The sequence below is a fragment of the Leuciscus leuciscus genome (genome assembly GCF_965113295.1).
Source record: "Leuciscus leuciscus genome assembly, chromosome: 1".
In the NCBI taxonomy this organism is placed as follows: Eukaryota; Metazoa; Chordata; class Actinopteri; order Cypriniformes; family Leuciscidae; genus Leuciscus; species Leuciscus leuciscus.
In genome coordinates this window covers 29,772,228-29,791,897 of record NC_138725.1, presented here as the reverse complement: position 1 = coordinate 29,791,897, position 19,670 = coordinate 29,772,228, and the positions used below count along the sequence as shown (strand labels likewise).

At 34.6% G+C, this 19,670-nt stretch overlaps 2 protein-coding genes across 3 annotated transcripts in view; both read left to right on the top strand.

Moving 5' to 3' along the window:
• Window positions 1–869: 869 nt before the first annotated feature.
• On the top strand, window positions 870–6,753 carry LOC309501995 (GTPase IMAP family member 9-like). Of its 2 annotated transcripts, XM_082174308.1 has the most exons (3): window positions 870–918; window positions 2,758–2,790; window positions 2,925–6,753. In XM_082174308.1, the coding sequence occupies exons 1-3, from the start codon at window positions 885–887 to the stop codon at window positions 3,788–3,790; spliced, it is 933 nt and encodes a 310-aa protein (XP_082030434.1). In that variant the 5' UTR covers window positions 870–884; the 3' UTR covers window positions 3,791–6,753. The 2 variants fall into 2 exon arrangements, with proteins under 2 accessions (XP_082030434.1, XP_082030435.1); XM_082174309.1 differs by lacking the exon at window positions 2,758–2,790 and having other exon boundaries at window positions 872–918.
• A 6,486-nt stretch (window positions 6,754–13,239) lies between these two features.
• LOC309498386 (uncharacterized protein) overlaps window positions 13,240–19,670 on the top strand; it is a 47,795-nt gene continuing 41,364 nt past the window's right edge. Inside the window, exon 1 of the mRNA XM_082169092.1 lies at window positions 13,240–13,255. The gene's annotated coding sequence lies outside the window, so the exon portion shown is untranslated. The remainder of the gene's footprint in view (window positions 13,256–19,670) is intronic.

Here is a 19,670-nt window from a genome sequence, read left to right as displayed (position 1 = left end):
AATGTGATTACAGAAACCTGTGCAAGATTATCTGCAGATATTGACCTATTTCAACCAACAACCGAGACAGAACAACTAACGGTAAGGCGACTCTACTGGGTCATAAACATAACTCGTAAATTATGTGATCAGAATTTTTTTTTTTATGCCTCCGATACGCGATAACACGACGAGCCGATGCGGAACGTGCGCCTGTTTCACACACTCTCAGTTTGCAGTGTGCACGCTTTTGTGCGTTCTCATAAAAAAAAAAATACAGAAATAGAAAAGATCAAGTATTAGGTTGTGATGTTCGCACCGCTGACATCTTTGTTTTCCCCAATCACAGCCTGAATGGAATGCGGTACAGTCCTTGGTGTGTGTATGTAGCCTACTGTATGATGTGTCTGTTTATATATATATATATATATATATATATATATATATATATATATATATATAAACTTCTATAAACTGTTGTGACAATGAAGTGATTTGTTTCGATTTGTATTTGCTTTGTTTATCTATAGCTATTTGTAAAAAAGTGCTATAGAAATAAACCTGACTTAACTTAATTTAGGTGGTAAAAATTAATTTACATTAGTCATTATAATTCCCTCACTCATACGACCAGCTGTTTACAAGAAGACTGTATCACGTGACTTTCTGCTCTTCTCCGGTGATCGCATTCGTATTATTAGTAATATTATTATTTTCTATTTTTCCTTAGGTATATTTTTTATATTTTTTATTTTAATTAAGGATGTAGTTTTCTTCAACGGCAATGCTCCTCACTCCATCCCAGTAGGCGGCGGAAAAGGCACCAAAGTTGGTTTGTCAAAAACGTCAAAGAAGAAGAAAAAGAAGTCGCTCGCAAAATTACAACTGCGCAGTTTTTGTCCATCATGGCGTCCTCAAGCGACACAACAGAGATAAAAGGTAACGTCCTGTCTTTGTTTAAAGGTTAGGGTATGTTTTATCATAATAATTATACTGAGAAGTGAGAATAATCTGTGCTTATCTGTTTAGGGCACACAAGTGTCTTTCTTTACAGCCTTCGTAGGCTAACGTACTGTTTTACTTTCGATTTGCACCGCACGCGATGTAGTGTTTACATCTGATTAATTACAGGCTACATTAATTATTACGTTGTGCATGCAAACAAATATATTCATTAACTTTATGTAAGACATCACTGATGATCGCAACACTTTAACGCACTTAAAACAAAAGAACGAAACATGAAAAATGTGTTTGAATGGCAAAATGCACGCTGTGGAAATAGGCCTACTCTAAAAAAGAAAATTCAAGTTGACCAGCTTTAAATCTGGTCTTTTCCCTCATGATTAACTTTAAACCAGAGTTAGTGTGGCGCCTAGTAGTGACCAAGTAGGTAGGCTAGTATTGTGCAGGGAGAATTCTACTCTCATTGACTTGGCTAAACCACATTTCACGCAGCGTTTTGCTTTCACATTATTAACCTGTTATGCAGTTCCTTAATCCATCTAGCAACACTAAACTTGGTGAAATATTTTAACATTTAGCTTAAATGCAACACAAGTCTCTTTGGATAAAAGTGTCTGTCAATGAATAAATAATAATGTAATGTGATCAGTGAATCAAACAGAAATATACTATAGGCCTAGTTGTTGTATTTAACACACATTGCTATTTATAATGGAAGGAATATGGAATGGATTACTTAATGGGACATAATTTTCAAATCTTGTTGAATAAATTATTTAAGAAGCTGATTATAATATATTTTCTGCTTTTTGGTATAATATAATATCCAAGGGAACAACAGCCTTTAAAAGGACTTAAAATACAAATATAACACTTTACAATAAGGCTCATTAGTTAACAACCTTAGTTAACATACTAAGAAAGAACAATACTTTTACAGCATGTATTAATTAATCTTAGTTAATATTAATTTTATTAATAATATTAATACATTATTAAAATCAAAGGTTGTATTTGTTAACATTAATGTACTGTGAACTAACATGAACAAACAATAAACCGCTGGATTTGTATTAACTGACATTAACAAAGATTAATAGCCTAAATACAGATGTATTTCTCATTGTTAGTTCTTGTTGGTTAACTCATGATGCAGAGACTGAGTATGTGTGGAGCAGCGTTTACTGTGAACGGAGCTGAGGTCATTGTAACATGTAATCTGCACGCATGTAAATAAAAGCGTTGTGCTTCTCTGTGAAAACAAAAAAAACAGTGCATATATTTATTTAACTGAATCACAGCCGGTGTGATTTCACAATAGCACTATGCTATATTATGATTTAAAATGATTTTACATATATTGTGTAGCCTTAGAAAATGGTAATAATGCGGTTCATGGATTCTCGTCGTGCAATGCCGTGCAATTTCTCGTCGTCCGTGTTACTTGACACGGGTAAATTGCAATCGAGGATTTTTTTTTTTTTTTTTATCGAGTACTAGGCTACTCGACTTTAATCAAGGAATAGTTACAGCCCTAAATATAATTAACTACTATGTATTGCACCTCTATTCTTTAATATTTACATAAAATTAGTTGTCTTTATTCCTTATGTATTTTATATCTTCAAAATAATAAAAAAAAATACATCAAATAGAATATTTTAATCAAACATTCTAAATAAAATTTTCCACATCCATCCAAAAAAATGTGTACATTTCCCAAGACATGTTTGATATAAAAACTAAAACAAGGTTGAAGTTTGACGATAAACTGAAATCTAGTATTAACTGAATGTCTACTCATTTTTGTAGGATGGGGAAGCCTTGATTTTTTTCCTCCAGATTGTAAGTATAAACTTATACAGATGTTCGCAATATATGCATTTGTTTGCTTTATGACTTTGACATAATATACTTTACTGTCAGTTAATCTGTTTGTTATCAGCAATCTGTTAACTTTGTAATGACATCTTGTTCAGTTTCCTTGAGAAGGATGGTGTTGGTGGGAATGACTGGAGCAGGCAAAAGCTCTTCTGGAAACACAATCCTGGGCAGAGAAGCCTTCAGAGCTGCCAGTAGTGGTTCATCCGTTACTAAAGAGTGTGGGAAACAGACTGAAGAAGTGTCTGGAAGAGAAATCGCAGTGGTAGATACTCCCGGTATGTTTGACACAGATATTTCAGAGGAGAATCTTCTGAAACATGAGATCAGTAAGTGTATAAACATGACGGCACCTGGACCTCACGCCATCATCCTGGTCATTAAACTGGATTCGTTCTCTGAGGAGGAGAAAATGTCAGTGGAGAAGATCAGAGTCATATTTGGAGAAGAAGCGGATAAACACACAATCATCCTCTTCACACATGGTGATCAACTGACAGACACTATTGAAGAATTCATTGAAGCCAGTGAGGATCTCAGAGAAATCGTGAGTCGCTGTGGAGAAAGATATCATGTGTTCAATAATAAAGACATGGAGGATCGTAGTCAGGTTGTGGAGCTGCTGGAGAAAGTGGAGGACATGGTCAGTGCTAATGGAGGAGGATTTTACACCAATGACTCTTACCAGGACGTAGAGCACACGTTGAAAACTAAAGAAAAGGAACTGAAGAAGCTGTACGAGAAGAAACTACAAGAGAAAGAGAAGGATCTGGAGTCTAGATTTGCTGAAGAGAAGCAGAAACTGGAAGCTAGATTGAATGAGTACAAACGTTATTATGAAGCAAAGCTTAGAGAGGTCAGACTGGAGGCAGAACCGACTTCTACTCATGACAATAAACTGAAAAAGATCCTTACCAAGTTAAAAAGCATTGTGTCTGGAAACTTTAAGAAAGATTCTAATTGACAGATCACACTGTGAAACTCAGCTCAAACAACCTGGCAGCAAACATGGAGTGATAGCAGCTAAATTGCACTATTATCAAGACTGTGTGCAAGTTCTCCGCAATACAACAGAGCAATATATCCATATTCCTGGACTTTCCTCCATCGTCCTTTATCCAGCCAATCTCCGAATAACTCATGACAGGATTGAGAAAGCGTTCAAAGAACCTACCTTGGGGCGATGGCCTATGTCAAGTCAAACCTCACTGCTAGTATGGACGTTTAACAGAGGTAATAGGGCCTGATCGTTCTCCTGATAAAGTTTAAATGTATGTTTTTTACATTATTATATTAGTAGTAGTCGTAGTAATAAATTTACCAAAGCCCTCGGACCATTGAGAGCGACACGCTCAGACTGCGGATGCCTCCTGTTGACAGACACACCATTACTCTTTTTGAAGGTAGTATGATTATTAGTAGTCAGTTATTTTCAGAGGTGGGTAATCCAGGGGCCAAAGAGTAAAAGTCCTGCCATATGTTTATTCCACCCATAAACTCAGTCAGCTGATTTCACTAATTAGTTCTCTCTCCTGTCTGAATTAGCAAATGCAGGTGATTGGAACAAAATACTGAGGAGGACTTTTACTTTCTGAACCTGGACTTTACAACTCTGCATAGCAATGCCACATGTCAGCCAAGAGCAAAGAAATAAACCAGAACTGGACCTTATCGTAGCCAAAATAATCTGTGTATATTAAATATGGAGTAATTTCAGCCACAGCCTCAGATGAAATCAACTGAAGAGAAAAGAAGACATTAAATCTGTGAAGATCTCAGCAGAGGAGGATTAAACAACTCCACAAACATCATTACCAGCTTCACTTATTACTAACCAGACTGACTTTATTTCTGTCAGACGTCTACAGAAGTTTTATTGAGAATTAACAGAGGTTTAACTCTAATGTGTTTCATTTGAAATCACCATAAGAGTGAATAGTGTTTCCATTAGTTGGGCTCTTAACTCTTATTATACTTTTAGTTTTTTTTGGCTGCTGTGACAGTGTGTTTGTCAAACACATTTGCAGCTGCAAAGAAAGCTAAAGTGAAATGACATCAGGTGATGATGTTCACCTGTTGATGGTTTTATAATCATCATGAAATAAACTGATTCCCTGAGGTTTTTATAATCTAACGAATATGTTGTTCCATTAATATTTTCATGTCACAATCCCTGTGTTACTGCAGCATGAGATCCAGAAATATAATAATCGGTTTAAATCTTTTAACAAACATGAAATTTAAAAATTAACTTTTTGCTGACACACACAGATATCAACAATCAGCGTATGAATCTCAACAATGGTGACAATCACAAATATTTAGATAAACAGATAAATTCAGAACATCACTGAAAAGCTACTTATTCACAACAAAACCAACAGCAAAAAATAAAAGCAAATATTTAGAATCAAACAAAATTATAGGTCAATTCAGCTGCATAATTGATTTATGTTGCAATGCATGCTGGGAGTTTTTTTTACTATGCTGGTACCCAGCATGCATTGCAGCAAAGTACTTTTGATTGTCACCATTATTGAGATTCATACGCTGATTGTTGATGTCTGTGTGTGTTATGTTAAACTGACTTTTTTGTGCTCATGTCGTTTAGTGTCTTCTAACTTACTGTTATAATATTGTTGGATTTAATGCTGCAGTAACACAAAAATATTAATGTGATAACAAAATTGTTAGATGCAAAAGACATCAGTGAATCAGTCTATTTCATGATGATTATAAAACCATCAACAGGAAACCATCATCACCTGATCTCATTTCACTTTAGCTTTCTTTGCTGCTGCAAACGTGTTTGACACACACACTGTCACAGCGGCCAAAAAGGACAAAAGGTATAATACGAGTTAAGAGTCCAACTAATGGAAACACTAATCACTCTTATGGTGATTTCAAATGAAACACATTAGAGTTAAACCTCTGTTAATTCTCAATAAAACTTCTGTAGACGTCTGACAGGAATAAAGTCAGTCTGGTTAGTAATAAGTGAAGCTGGTAATGATGTTTGTGGAGTTGTTTAATCCTCCTCTGCTGAGATCTTCACAGATTTAATGTCTTCTTTTCTCTTCAGTTGATTTCATCTGAGGCTGTGGCTGAAAGTACTCCATATTTAATATACACAGATTATTTGGGCTACGATAAGGTCCAGTTCTGGTTTATTTCTTTGCTCTTGGCTCATAGCATTGCTATGTAGAGGTGTGAAGTCCAGGTTCAGAAAGTAAAAGTCCTCCTCAGTATTTTGTTCCAATCACCTGGATTTGCTAATTCAGACAGGAGAGAGAACTAATTAGTGAAATCAGCTGACTGAGTTTATGGGTGGAATAAACATATGGCAAGGACTTTTACTCTTTGGCCCTGGATTACCCACCTCTGGTTATTTTATCCCTTAAATCTCATCTTTGATCACCAAAATGACATATTGAAAGTTTTCCCTTTAAAAAAATGTCTTAGTGCCTTAAAATATCTTGAATGTAACTCGACACCCTCGCCTCATTTAGCATACGTGGTTCTATGAATATGCAAATGAGCCCCGCCTCCACTCACTCACAGCAGCTCAGAGATCCACTCGTTGACGATCACACGTTGATCTGATTGGTTACAAGGTAGTTTGTGACGTCAGAAACACCAGCGATTTCAAACCGTGTTTTTGAGACTGTCATTGGTTCACTGCAGTTTTAAGGAGAAAATACTCAGCAATGGTGTCGACTTATGAATTTACACATGGTTTGTCTTAAAGCACATTAAAAACAACACATAGAAATATAAACAACAGATTTCCAGAACAGGGGGACTTTAATTTTCTCTTTTTGTATATTATCCGGGTATTATAATCCGTTATTGTTAATTCTTTGTAAATGATGTTTGGAATACTATATTTTGTACTACACTTAAAAATGTACATGCATTAATAAACTAACATTTATTTGCAATGTTTATTTACCAGAAACTTTGTCAGAGCTTTATATTGGGCTACGTGTTATTTATATCAAGACTCATTATTATCACGTGTTACTATTATTTCCTATTCTGTAATTGGGCTAATGGCTAATGATTGAAGCTGTCAAGTAACATTTGTAAGGTGGAACGTGAAATCTTTAAATCACCCAGTTAAATGCAAAAAAAAAAAAAAAGAAGTGCTATCCCATTTAAATCATCTGAAAATTGTTTAATTGTTTATTCCTCTGCTGAGACCTTCAGATATTTAATGTCTTATTTTACCTTCAGTTGATTTCATCAGTTGACTGTCTGAAGAAAGTTGTAGTTCTTGTATTTCTCTTTCCTTTTCCTCTTTAATTTAGTGATGATTGAGCATTATTGAAGACACCTGATGTTAACAAGCAGAATCACTGAAGAAGAAAATCACAAATTGTAAGTTACCATTAAGGTGATGGGTGTTTGCTTTAGTTGGGCTCTAGACCATTATATGTTTACTTTTATATTTACTGTTGTTTGTCTGCTGTTATTGATTTATAACAGTTAAATTAACAAAGTAAAATGTTATGTTAGTGTTGGTTATGTTTTGACATAACTTTTAAGAATTCCTTTATATTATATAAAAAATTCTGGGCATTTATGCAGATTCATTAACCAACAACATAAATTGAAGTCAGAAAGAAGTATTTTAATGAGTTCAGTGATCAAGTTCAAATGATGATTGTCATAATATAACCAACACCGTCAGATCACTTTTTTCTTTGTTCAACAGGTAATTATAATTCAGAAACAACAGACAAATAAAATCTAAAGTTAATAATATATGGGTCAAGAGTCCAACTACAGCAACCATTGATCGTCATAACGGTAACTTACAATTTGAGATTTTCTCCTTCAGTGATTCTGCTTGTTAACATCGGTTGTCTTCAATAATGTTCAATCATCACTAAATTAATCACTTAATTATCATTAACTTAAACACTCTTGAGTGTGGACTCATACACTCCCAGGAGTGTTAATTTAACACTGGAGTTTTTGCTGTGTACAAAGAGCCGTAGTTAACTGACAAGCTGAGCCATATCGCATTAATTATCGCTGGCGATACGTCCGTGATATTGATGCGATATGGCTCAGCTTGTCAGTAAACTACGGCTCTTTGTAGTAAATGCCGCTCCATCTGAAAGCAGGTGATGGCGATTTACTACTAATCAAGGAACCGGCTTTACTGACGAGATGCGCATAACAATCTCACGATATATATCGCCCAGCCCTATCTCAAGGTAATATTCATAGATTATTAGCTACATCATTTGTTGTCATAGATTTGCCGTATCAGACATTAGAGACTGGGCTATATCTTACCGTTTTATCAAGAAAAAAGCCAACTGAGGATCCCGTTTGAGCCCTAAAGCAGACCAAAGATTCCAACGAACAGTATTTATATAGTTTTTACCTTTTGTACACAGCCACGTCCAAGTGATCTGAGGGCGCGGGCGCTTCCTAGTAGGGCTGGGCGATTTAAATCGCGATATTGTTATGCGCATCTCGTCAGTAAAGCCGGTTCCTTGATTAGTAGTAAATCGCCATCACCTGCTTTCAGATGGAGCGACATTTACTACAAAGAACCGTAGTTAACTGACAAGCTGAGCCATATCGCATTAATATCGCGGACGTATGGCCAGCGATAATTAATGCGATATGGCTCAGCTTGTCAGTTAACTACGGCTCTTTGTACACAGCAAAAACTCCAGTGTTAAATTAACACTCCTGTGAGTGTATGAGTCCACACTCAAGAGTGTTTAAGTTAATGAGATAATTAAGTGATTAATTTAGTGATGATTGAACATTATTGAAGACACCTGATGTTAACAAGCAGAATCACTGAAGGAGAAAATCACAAATTGTAAGTTACCGTTATGACGATCAATGGTTGCTTTAGTTGGACTCTTGACCCTTATATTGTTAACTTTAGATTTTGTTTGTCTGTTGTTTCTGAATTGTAATCACCAGTTGAACAAAGAAAAAAAGTGATCTGATGGTGTTGGTTATGTTATGACAATCATCATTTGAACTTGATCACTGAACTCATTAAAATCCTTCTTTCTGACTTCGATTTATGTTGTTGGTTACAGCATAACTGTGAATCTGCATAAATGCCCAGAATTGTTGATGTAATATAAAGGATTTCTTAAAAGTTGATTAAAAAAAAAAATCATTCTTTTAGGCACACACAGATGTCAAGATTCAGTCTATGCATCTCAACAATGGTGAGGAGCAGAATAGTCAATTAGGAAAAATAAATTACATAGACAATTCAGATCATAATTTATTCATGCCGCAATGCATGATGGGAGCCATTAATGAGTTGTGATTGGTGGCAGCCACTGCAACATGCTTTATTATTGTCACCATTGTTGAGATTCACAGGCTGATTATTGATGTCTGTGTTTCTAAAAAAAACAATTTAAAAGTATTTTTGATCAGGACAAAGTTTATTAAATATTGTGGGTTATAAGAAATATACTGAAAATCACGTGTTGTAGAATCACAAAGCTGCTGTTAACAAGCTAAACCAAACTATCTCAATAAGTTTCCTTTTTCAGATCACAGCATGATTATGTCAAAACATAACTAACACTATTAAGATAACATTTTACTTTGTTCATTTAACTGTTATAATTTAATAACAGCAGACAAACAACAGTAAATATTAAAGTAAACATATAATGGTCTAGAGCCCAACTAAAGCAAACACCCATCACCTTAATGGTAACTTACAATTTGTGATTTTCTTCTTCAGTGATTCTGCTTGTTAACATCAGGTGTCTTCAATAATGCTCAATCATCACTAAATTAATCACTTAATTATCTCCTCAGCCCTAAATGCCGCTCCATCTGAAAGCAGGTGATGGTGATTTACTACTAATCAAGGAACCGGCTTTACTGACGAGATGCGCATAACAATATCGCGATTTAAATCGCCCAGCCCTACTTCCTAGTGTGTGCAGACCGGAGATCTCTCCATTTGTTGAAAGCCTTCCCGATGTTGACTCTCGTCTTATTCCGACGCCTGTGGCACTAGACAAAAATTTTATTTTCTTTGTCTTACGTGGAGTTTGCGTTGGGGTTTGGAATGAACTACAAGCCGGTCTCTTTGAATCCATCTTCTACTTTTGTCGAAAGTTGACTAAAGTTTTGTTGCTCGAGTTGTCTTCGCTGATACGGAGCATAACATTACATAACAGTGGAAATCACAAATCAATTTTATGTTTGATTACATTTACATTTACATTTAGTCATTTAGCAGACGCTTTTGTCCAAAGCGACTTACAAATTGGGACTAAATTAAGCAAGTCACCGTGAAGAGGCAAAAAAACAGAAGTGCTCAAAATACGAAGTTCAGGCATTATTCAGAGTAGCATAAGCCCGATAAGCGAGAATTTACAGAAAAAAAAAATATATATATATACACTTTTAAAAAAAAAATGTTTTATGAGGTTAAGTGCTCACGGAAGAGAAGAGTTTTCAGCTCTTTTTTGAATGTTGTCATGGATTCTGCATTCCGGATGCCGGTGGGGAGATCATTCCACCAGCATGGAGCTGTGAATGAGAATGTTCTGGAAAGTGATTTTTTGGCTCTCTGTGATGGGACCACGAGACGTCGCTCGTTGACCGATCGAAGGCTTCTGGTAGGGATGTAGACTTGTAGGAGTGAGTGAAAGTAGGAGGGAGCTGAGCCTGTGACAGATCTGTAAGCAAGCGTCAGTGCCTTGAACTTGATGCGAGCAGCTAGAGGTAGCCAGTGCAGAGAGATGAACAGAGGAGTGACGTGGGCCCTCTTGGGCTCGTTGAAGACAAGACGAGCTGCAGCGATTATTTCAATATGATTATTTCATATTATACCAGATAATATTACTCTGAACCATATATTACAGTTGCCATTTACATTATACCCCACTAAGCAAAATGATGTCCGAAAGACGTCTTTTCAATGTCTTTGTTACAAAAATCGGACGTTGAAATGACGTCCACTGAGGAGCCAGAATGAAAGTTTATATGACGTCTTTTTTTGACGTGTTCTGCACGTCCGATATAGACGTTCATCGAACCTTCGTACAAGGTTAAAACTAGTTCAAATGTGGCCATTGTGGACATATTTCAACATCATTTATGGTCTCATTTAGACATAATTACTTTGACTATTGCTGTCAGATGATCTTAGTGAGAATTAACAGAGGTTTAGATGTTGATATTTGTTTAATTTGAAGTGTCACCATTGTGGTGACCAGTGTTTGCTTTAGTTGGGCTCTTGGTCCCCGTTCCTTGTACTTTAACTTTTCTTTGGCTTCTATAACAGTGTGTTTGTGTAACATAATTGTTGTGGCAGAGAAAGTCTAGAAAAGATTTGAGGTGGTATCAGCTCTATGTTGATGAAGACATAATCATCACAAAATGGGCCTTTAATATTGTGTTTAAAGTTTTGTGTTTATATTTGGCATTCATAATCACCAACCTTGTGGAACTGCATTTATTGGTGCTAAAAGTATTAAAATGATCACTTATTTGAAGGTGTATAAAAAGCATGTGCACAGGATGTTTTGAGCAAGTGTATCAAGTAGTCACACACAGACATCAATATTTTGGATATGAATCACAACAACGGTGACAATCAAAACAGAAAAGCTTGGGAATTAAGGATGAGTTTTGTCCTATGAAAGCTACCCATCATGCATTGCAGCATGAAGCTTTTTTTTATTTTTTTATTGTCACCATTGTTGTGAATCATATGCACAATCTTGATGTCTGTGTGTGACTATATGATATACATTTGCTCAAAACAACATGTGCACATGCTTTTTATACACCTTCAAATAAGTGATCATTTTAATGCTTTTGGCACCAATAATGCAGTTCCACAAGGTTGGTAGTTATTAATGCCAAATATAAACACAAATCTTTAAACACAATATTAGACGCCCATTTTGTGATGATTATGTCATCATCAACATTGAGCTGATAACACCTCAAATCTTTTCTAGACTTTCTCTGCCACAACATTACAGCAGCCAAAGAAAAGTTAAAGTAAAAAGAAAGGGGACCAAGAGCCCAACTAAAGCAAACACTGGTCACCACAATGGTGACACTTCAAATTAAACAAATATCAACATCTAAACCTCTGTTAATTCTCACTAAGATCATCTGACAGCAATAGTCAAAGTAATTATGTCTAAATGAGACCATAAATGATGTTGAAATATGTCCACAATGGCCACATCTGAACTAGTTTTAACCTTGTACGAAGGTTCGATGAACGTCTATATCGGACGTGCAGAACACGTCAAAAAAAGACGTCATATAAACTTTCATTCTGGCTCCTCAGTGGACGTCATTTCAACGTCCGATTTTTGTAACAAAGACATTGAAAAGACGTCTTTCGGACATCATTTTGCTTAGTGGGACATGCAGCATCTTTATCTCTGGAGCGACAACAAATATCACTGTTAAGTTTGAAATAAAACTGGATCCGTTCTTCTTTTCCTGAAAGACTTGATAACCAATCTTTAACTGTGAGGTTACTTCTAAATTTTGGTTTGATATACGTAGCTGGTTGTCAGTGTATTAAATTCCTCATAACCCATTCATTTAGAATACTTGTCTATTTGTCTTCACATTTGGTCCTTTTTTTCCCCTTAATTTCAAACTCTTTTGTTGTCCCAAATGAAGTGTCTTACATTGTTGCTTGTTCGCCTTATGTTCTGCAAAAATAAAAAAAATATATAAAAAATAATACTCTTATTTAGTTTTCACCATAAATATTTGTTCAAAAGTCTCGTTTCAGGAAATGCTACTGTACACACACGAATAAGGTAAAACTCACTGAGATCTAATTGATTTTGACTCATATGGACATTGTAGGTAAAGAGAGAGTGGACAAATTAGCAAAAAAAAATAAAATACAAAGACATTTATTGTACTTAATTGTATACATTTATTTATTTATATACAATTCAAATTAAAGTTGGTGCTGTGAGGAATAGGGGAGGGAATAGAAAAGATAAGATAATAGTTATGACAGAACAGGACAGTTACTTTTTTACTTTTGTTTATTGGTGATTATTTATTTTCAGGTTTTAGAAACTATACAACATGCTTATTATTTACAAACAATAAAGAAGGAGAGAGGAAAACCTTGATTGAGTAACTATCAAAAGTGGGACAGGGACAGGAATACTGAATTTGCGTGTGAATGATCAAAGGCAAGAGACATGCATTTTTTTTAAACAAGAACACGAGTGAAAAGTAATCCGGAAGATGGCAGTAGTGCAACCCAGGCTTTGAATAGAAGCTGCCCTGAAATAACAGAGAAGAAGAAGAAGAAGAAGAAACTTCACTTCGCCATTATTCTGAAAATGAAATGTTGGTTATAATTCGTCGCTCACTTCAGAACTGAAACTAATCTCGAAGCAACTTTTTATGTCAGGTAAGTTTAAAAATGATTTGAACCTAACTCGGATGTTAACTTGTGTACATTACTGTGAAGTCAGCACTTTGCTGTAGTTTTAAACGCGTGGTTATTTTCTAAAGGTGCGGTAACTTTAAGCTTCAAGACTGAATCACTCATTCCTTTTTCTTCTCGTTCTCCTACTAATATCGATCTGTGTAGTCACATTAGCGTCCTCTTTTTCTCTCTCTGCGTGGATAATGTCTCAAGACATTCTTATAATTCTGCTAACGTAATGTTTTCGAGGAAGACTTTTAGACGCTTATTTTATTTTGAATAGGTCATTATTCCTGTCTGATCATCGTGCAAATAAACTTTTGGGACACAGCATGCTAGATCGCTGAGAAAATCGGACAAAACTGGTCAGAGAGAAACGGCTATATAATCGAAAGCACAAGGCGGATTGAGACATAGGCCTAATTTCACACTCATCCAGGCCATGCCATACACCCACAAAACATTTTGAAACCACGGACAACCCTATTTTTATATGGCCATCACATAAAAAAGGTTTAAATCCTTAGGCTGGGACATGGTCATGGACAATAATTAAATGCTCTCTCCTGAACTGCACCTTTACTTCCATTTTACCTTTCTTTCTCTTTCTTTTCTCTGATATAAAACAACCAGCTCACTATAATTTGTTTGCACATAAAATACATTTAGATTTAGTTAAATTTAAAGTATGCATTATGACCATGTGTTATGGTAAATCTTAAAAAATGAAATGAATACTCGAGATTTAACAAATATGTTTTCTAAATGGCCTAAATGTCAAAATTAGAGCGATAATAACTCAATCATAAAGATATCTTTATAGGAAAATCCTAATACTGAACATGTTCTGGCATTATCATGCGTTATTTTTTTAAATATGCAACTTGTTCATCGCAATTTTAAAAGTTTTAGAATGCATTGATAAAATATTTATAATTGTTCTCTATCTCTACATAGGCCTAGAAGGTATGTAGCTTAGGTAAGGGTAAAAACAACGGTTTTACATTGTCCTTTTACCACCCTAGGATTTGTCCCTTGAATGAAATGGGCTGTTATTACCTTGTTTGGAAGGGTCATGAATAATAATGTTGAGCTCTGCTCTGATTGGTTGTTTCACAGATTTGTACACAGGAGCTGTGATGTACTCTGAAATACAAACATGCAAAATAATCATACTTCAGTTCTCAAACAAAAAAATATTTGAACAAAGCAACTAGATTCATTGTCAAATGACAATCGTTTCAACTTAAGTGGTGGAGAAGGTCATGTTATATTAGCTAGAAGGAGTGAGTGAGCTAAGCAACCAAACTAACCTAGTTAGCTCATGAGTTAGGCTATGTGTTGCTGATGAAAAATAGGCTAAATTATAATTCTAGTCTACCCAACAACAGGGATTGACATGGATGTATCTGGGTCAATGACGTGAAGGGTCATTTTTTTTGTCCAAAGGCCTTAATAATAATACAAAAAACAAATATATAACATCCAAAGTATGTAAGGTAGTGCAACTTGATCTCTGTTACTGAATCCAAAAGGTTTTAATTATATTTTACTAAATATAAAGGTATTTTAAAGATTTTGAAGTGTCAAAAGGTCATTCGGTTTAACCGTCCGAAGGCCAATACAGCAATTTCATTTGTGATTAAAATATCTTAAAATGTAATAAATTTATATATTTTTTTATTCTGGCATGATTTTATAACATTAAATATCAACCTAGTGCAAAATGGTATTAAAATTATGTGTAGAAGTCATTGCTTTGTTGTGAGAAAGAATGTCCGGAAAAATGATTTTCACTGATGTCATTCAGAGTAACCAATATAAAGGGCTCCATTTTGGATTCATGTGGTCAATATTATGTGACAGGATGTGACATCATTCAGACACCTGCAAAGGACCGCATGGTTGTGAAGCAAAGAAAGTAACTCTCTCTTAACTATTAGAAAAATTGATGTTTTCAATTGCTCATACACATGTCCCCAAATATCAGGTCATTCGGTACAACCGCTATAAACCATGGATAATGTTGTAATATTTTAAAAACTTTTACTAAATATAAAATGTTTGATTGTCCTTTTGGTAGCTAGCTAGCTAACTAACAAACTAGGCAGCTAGATATCAGCCTGTTAGCATTGAGTGAAGATTTTGTCATTCGTTATAACCAAAAGAGTCATTCGGTTAAACCGAAGTTTTGGTTAGAACGAATGACTTACTGGTTGTATCGAATGACAGCAATGTATGTTGGTCATATTTGTACATATCTGGAATAAATAAATACAATATTTTATTAATAGAAAATGTGCAGAGTACATTATTATATAATTTTGACAGAATTTTACCAAATTTCAATGTTTTAATTAATATAATTTGCGATACGAGTTATATGTTCATTCCAATATCAAAATGTTTTAATTTTTGAAGTACTTTTTACATTAATACCCTATTATATTAACAATAAAATGTGCTTTTGAAGCTATTTGTGTCTGTTTATTGTCTTAAATATTCATAATGTCAAGGGCAGCAGACATGGTCATTCAGTATAACCGGCCTTGGTCATTCGGTAAAACCAATATAGTAAATATTTAAATGGAATAATATTGTTTTTAATAACTAAAGGAACTACAATAATACAAATATAAAGCAGATAAGGCTTTTTTTTTTTTTTTTTTTTACATTTCCCCTTTTCTCTTTTCCCTGTGCAATGTTTTACTTGAATAAGTTGGAGTGTTTAGAGTAGTCCAATAAAATGATTACATTTATGAGATCAGTGATAATTTTATTTAATATTTCTTCTTTGGTACACACTATATACTATCTCAAGATCAATCTAAAATAATTTTTTTTCATGAATAATTATCTACAAATTAATTATTTTAGATATAGCCTATTCATTGTTAAACTGAATGACTTTTTTGGTGACAAATTTTGTCCATCTTGTAAAAAATGACAAAAACAGTGTTAATTGATTGTACAAACCACAAAATCTTATTGTTAACACCCAGGTCAACTAAAAAATGGTTTCAAATTAAAGTTGGTGCTGTGAGGAATAGGGGAGGGAATAGAAAAGATATTGTGTCTGTTTATTGTCTTAAATATTCATAATGTCAAGGGCAGCAGACATGGTCATTCGGTATAACCGGCCTTGGTCAACTAAAAAATATATCTCCATTCTATTTTTTTACACTTTTAAAAACCTTATTCGTCAATGACCCATCTACAGCTGTAGTTTGTAGATTTATATGACAACACAGACAGGAAATAGGTCGTCATACTATTTAGTTATCGATGCTAACGTTAGTTACAACACTGGGTAAATCATCGTTAATGTTGCAGGGCTCAACGCTAAGAATTTTTTATACTGGCCCCGACACATAAAATAAATAAAATGCAATAGGCCTAGTTATTGTTTTAGTTGTTTTTAATCCATGTAACCTTAATGAATAAGGTTATGACACCAAAAACTACTAACCCAACTCGTACATTTTAAATATGGTTAAAGTAGCTATTGCAAAATGTAGCTATATTATGTGCATAAATGGGTTAAAATCACATTACATTCTAATATTACAATCTAAAAACAAAAATAATGATTTTATTTTTAAATTCACTAAACTAAAACTAAAAACATATGCAAACAAAAGCACAGACTAATTAACCTACATCTGATTAGGTCTATCCATTACAATAGTCACTTTACAGTTACTGCTATCAAAATCATTGTGCTCCTATTCTAGTCTAGTCTGTTTTTCCACAGAAATCTGTTAAGTTTAGCAGAGAGTCACTCCTGACCACAAAATGGAAATATTTCCACAAATTTCTAACATTTACAGATGAAGAATATAACTGTGAAATGAAATGTGACATACGCACGATCTGGAACATAACATTTATATCCATGATCTGCCATTTTTGCTATTGTCCTTGCTTGCTTCTTCACAACACCTGCAGAACTTCTGATGATTCGGCTGTGCAGGTCCACAATAATATGCCTGGCCTAGACCATGGGCTGGTATATGCAAATATTAATGATCCCAACTAGGGCTGGGCGATATATCGCACGATATTGTTAGGCGCATCTCATCAGTAAAGCTGGTTCCTTTGATTAGTAATAAATCGCCATCACCTGCTTTCAGATGGAGCGGCATTTACAACACAGCAAAAACTCCAGTGTTTATTAACACTCAAGAGTGTTAAAGGTAATGAGATAATTAAGTGATTAATTTAGCGATGATTTAGCATTATTGAAGACACCTGATGTTAACAAGCAGAATCACTGAAGGAGAAAATCACAAATTGTAAGTTACCATTATGGCGATCAGTGTTTGCTTTAGTTGGGCTCTTGACCCTTGCATGTTTACTTTAATTTTTACTGTTGTTTGTCTGCTGTTATTGATTTATAACAGTTAAATGAACAAAGTAAAATGTGATTTGATAGTGTTGGTTATGTTTTGACATAATCATGCTGTGATCTGAACAAAATTAAACTTATTGAGATAGTTTGGTTTCACTTGTTAGCAGCAGTTTTTTGATTCTTCAGACTAGGGCTGAACGATTAATTGCATTTGCGATAATATCGCGATGTGATGAAATGCGATTTTTTAAACCGCAAAGCTGCGATTATAGTCTGGTCACGTGACACGCGAGAGTAAACCTGTCTGTATTGCAGATGAAGCATCAACGTGGCACGCGACACATATAGACCTGGCTACAGGAAATAACAGTTTATGTTTAATTTATGTGATATTGTGTTATAGATTCTCTCCAACGATTCTGTATTGTATATGTCTGAGCTTAGTTTTAAACACAGACGTGTACGACGCGCGTGCTTTATAAACAACCATATTCTGCTTGCTTCTAATTCCTCTGTCTCTCTCTCTCTCACACACACACACACGACACCATTTGAACCTTACGAGAAATAATCTTTAATAAAGTTCGGAAAAGTTGAAGCGAGTTACAAGGACATTCGCGGGCTTCATTGCGCAATATATGAGATACGCGCGGTCTGCGTGATGTTACTTCAGTAGTGCGCGCTCGCCCGCCGGTATTTTACTTACAAATGTTCTACGAAGGCATCATATGTCTTGGAGTGCAGTTGGCTTATTAAAAATATGAAAATCACCGACAGAAGGTGCTTTCAATTTCAAATACTCACGTGCGCTTTGCGAAGAGCGTTTGAGCATGCGGCTGTGAGCGAGTCTACGTGGTTAAATGTAGGCTACGTTTGCATCTCAAAATGCTTTTATGACACGAATTTACCAGTAATGTGACACAGTCAGTTATTAAACAAACAGGACAAACCACATCTTATAATTTCAAAAGAGATGAACACGTTCAGACAGCCTACTTAAATACTGAAAGCACTCTTTGTTTATTGCTTGTAATATTTTTTTCCCTCTTTGTTATTTGTTTTGAAGCTATATTTGTTAAAATTATTAACATGTAATTGTATTAATTTAGTTTTTTAATGTGTAATTATTATAAGTAGGCCTACTTATAATTATGTAATTAAATATTTTAAGTTTTATTAATAAGATCAATTAAAAAAAAAAAAAATGTATCGGCTCATGAGGTGCCTAAGATTCCCTTCTCTATTTTACAATGATTTATTGCTTGTTTTTGTTGAATAATAGAAAAGATAAAGAACTTAAAAAAAATCGCATATTAAATCGCAATCGCAATATTGGTAAAAAAAAATCGCAATTAGATTATTTTCCAAAATCGTCCAGCCCTACTTCAGACTATGATTATCAGTACTTATAATATTTAATAAACATTGCTCTGATCAAAAGACTTTCAAATAAATTCATTTAAAACATAGACATCAATAATCAGCCTGTGAATCTCAACAATGGTGATAATAATAAAGCATGTTGCAGTGGCTGCCACCAATCACAACTCATTAATGGCTCCCATCATGCATTGCGGTATAAATAAATTATGATCTGAATTGTCTATGTAATTTACTTTTCCTAATTGAATATTCTGCTCCTCACCATTGTTGAGATGCATAGACTGAATATTGACATCTGTGTGTGCCTAAAAGAATGTTTTGTTTTTTTTAAGAAACAACTTTTAAGAAATATATTATATAAAAAATTCTGGGCATTTATGCAGATTCACAGTTATGCTGTAACCAACAACATAAATCGAAGTCAGAAAGAAGGATCTTAATGAGTTCAGTGATCAAGTTCAAATGATCAATGTCATAATGTAACCAACACCATCAGATCACTTTTTTTCTTTGTTCATCTGGCAGTTATAACTCAGATACAGCAGCCAAACAAAATCTAAAGTAAATAAATTGGGTCAAGAGCCCAACTAAAGCAACCATTGATCGTCATAACGGTGGCTTACAATTTGAGATTTTCTCCTTCAGTGATTCTGCTTGTTAACA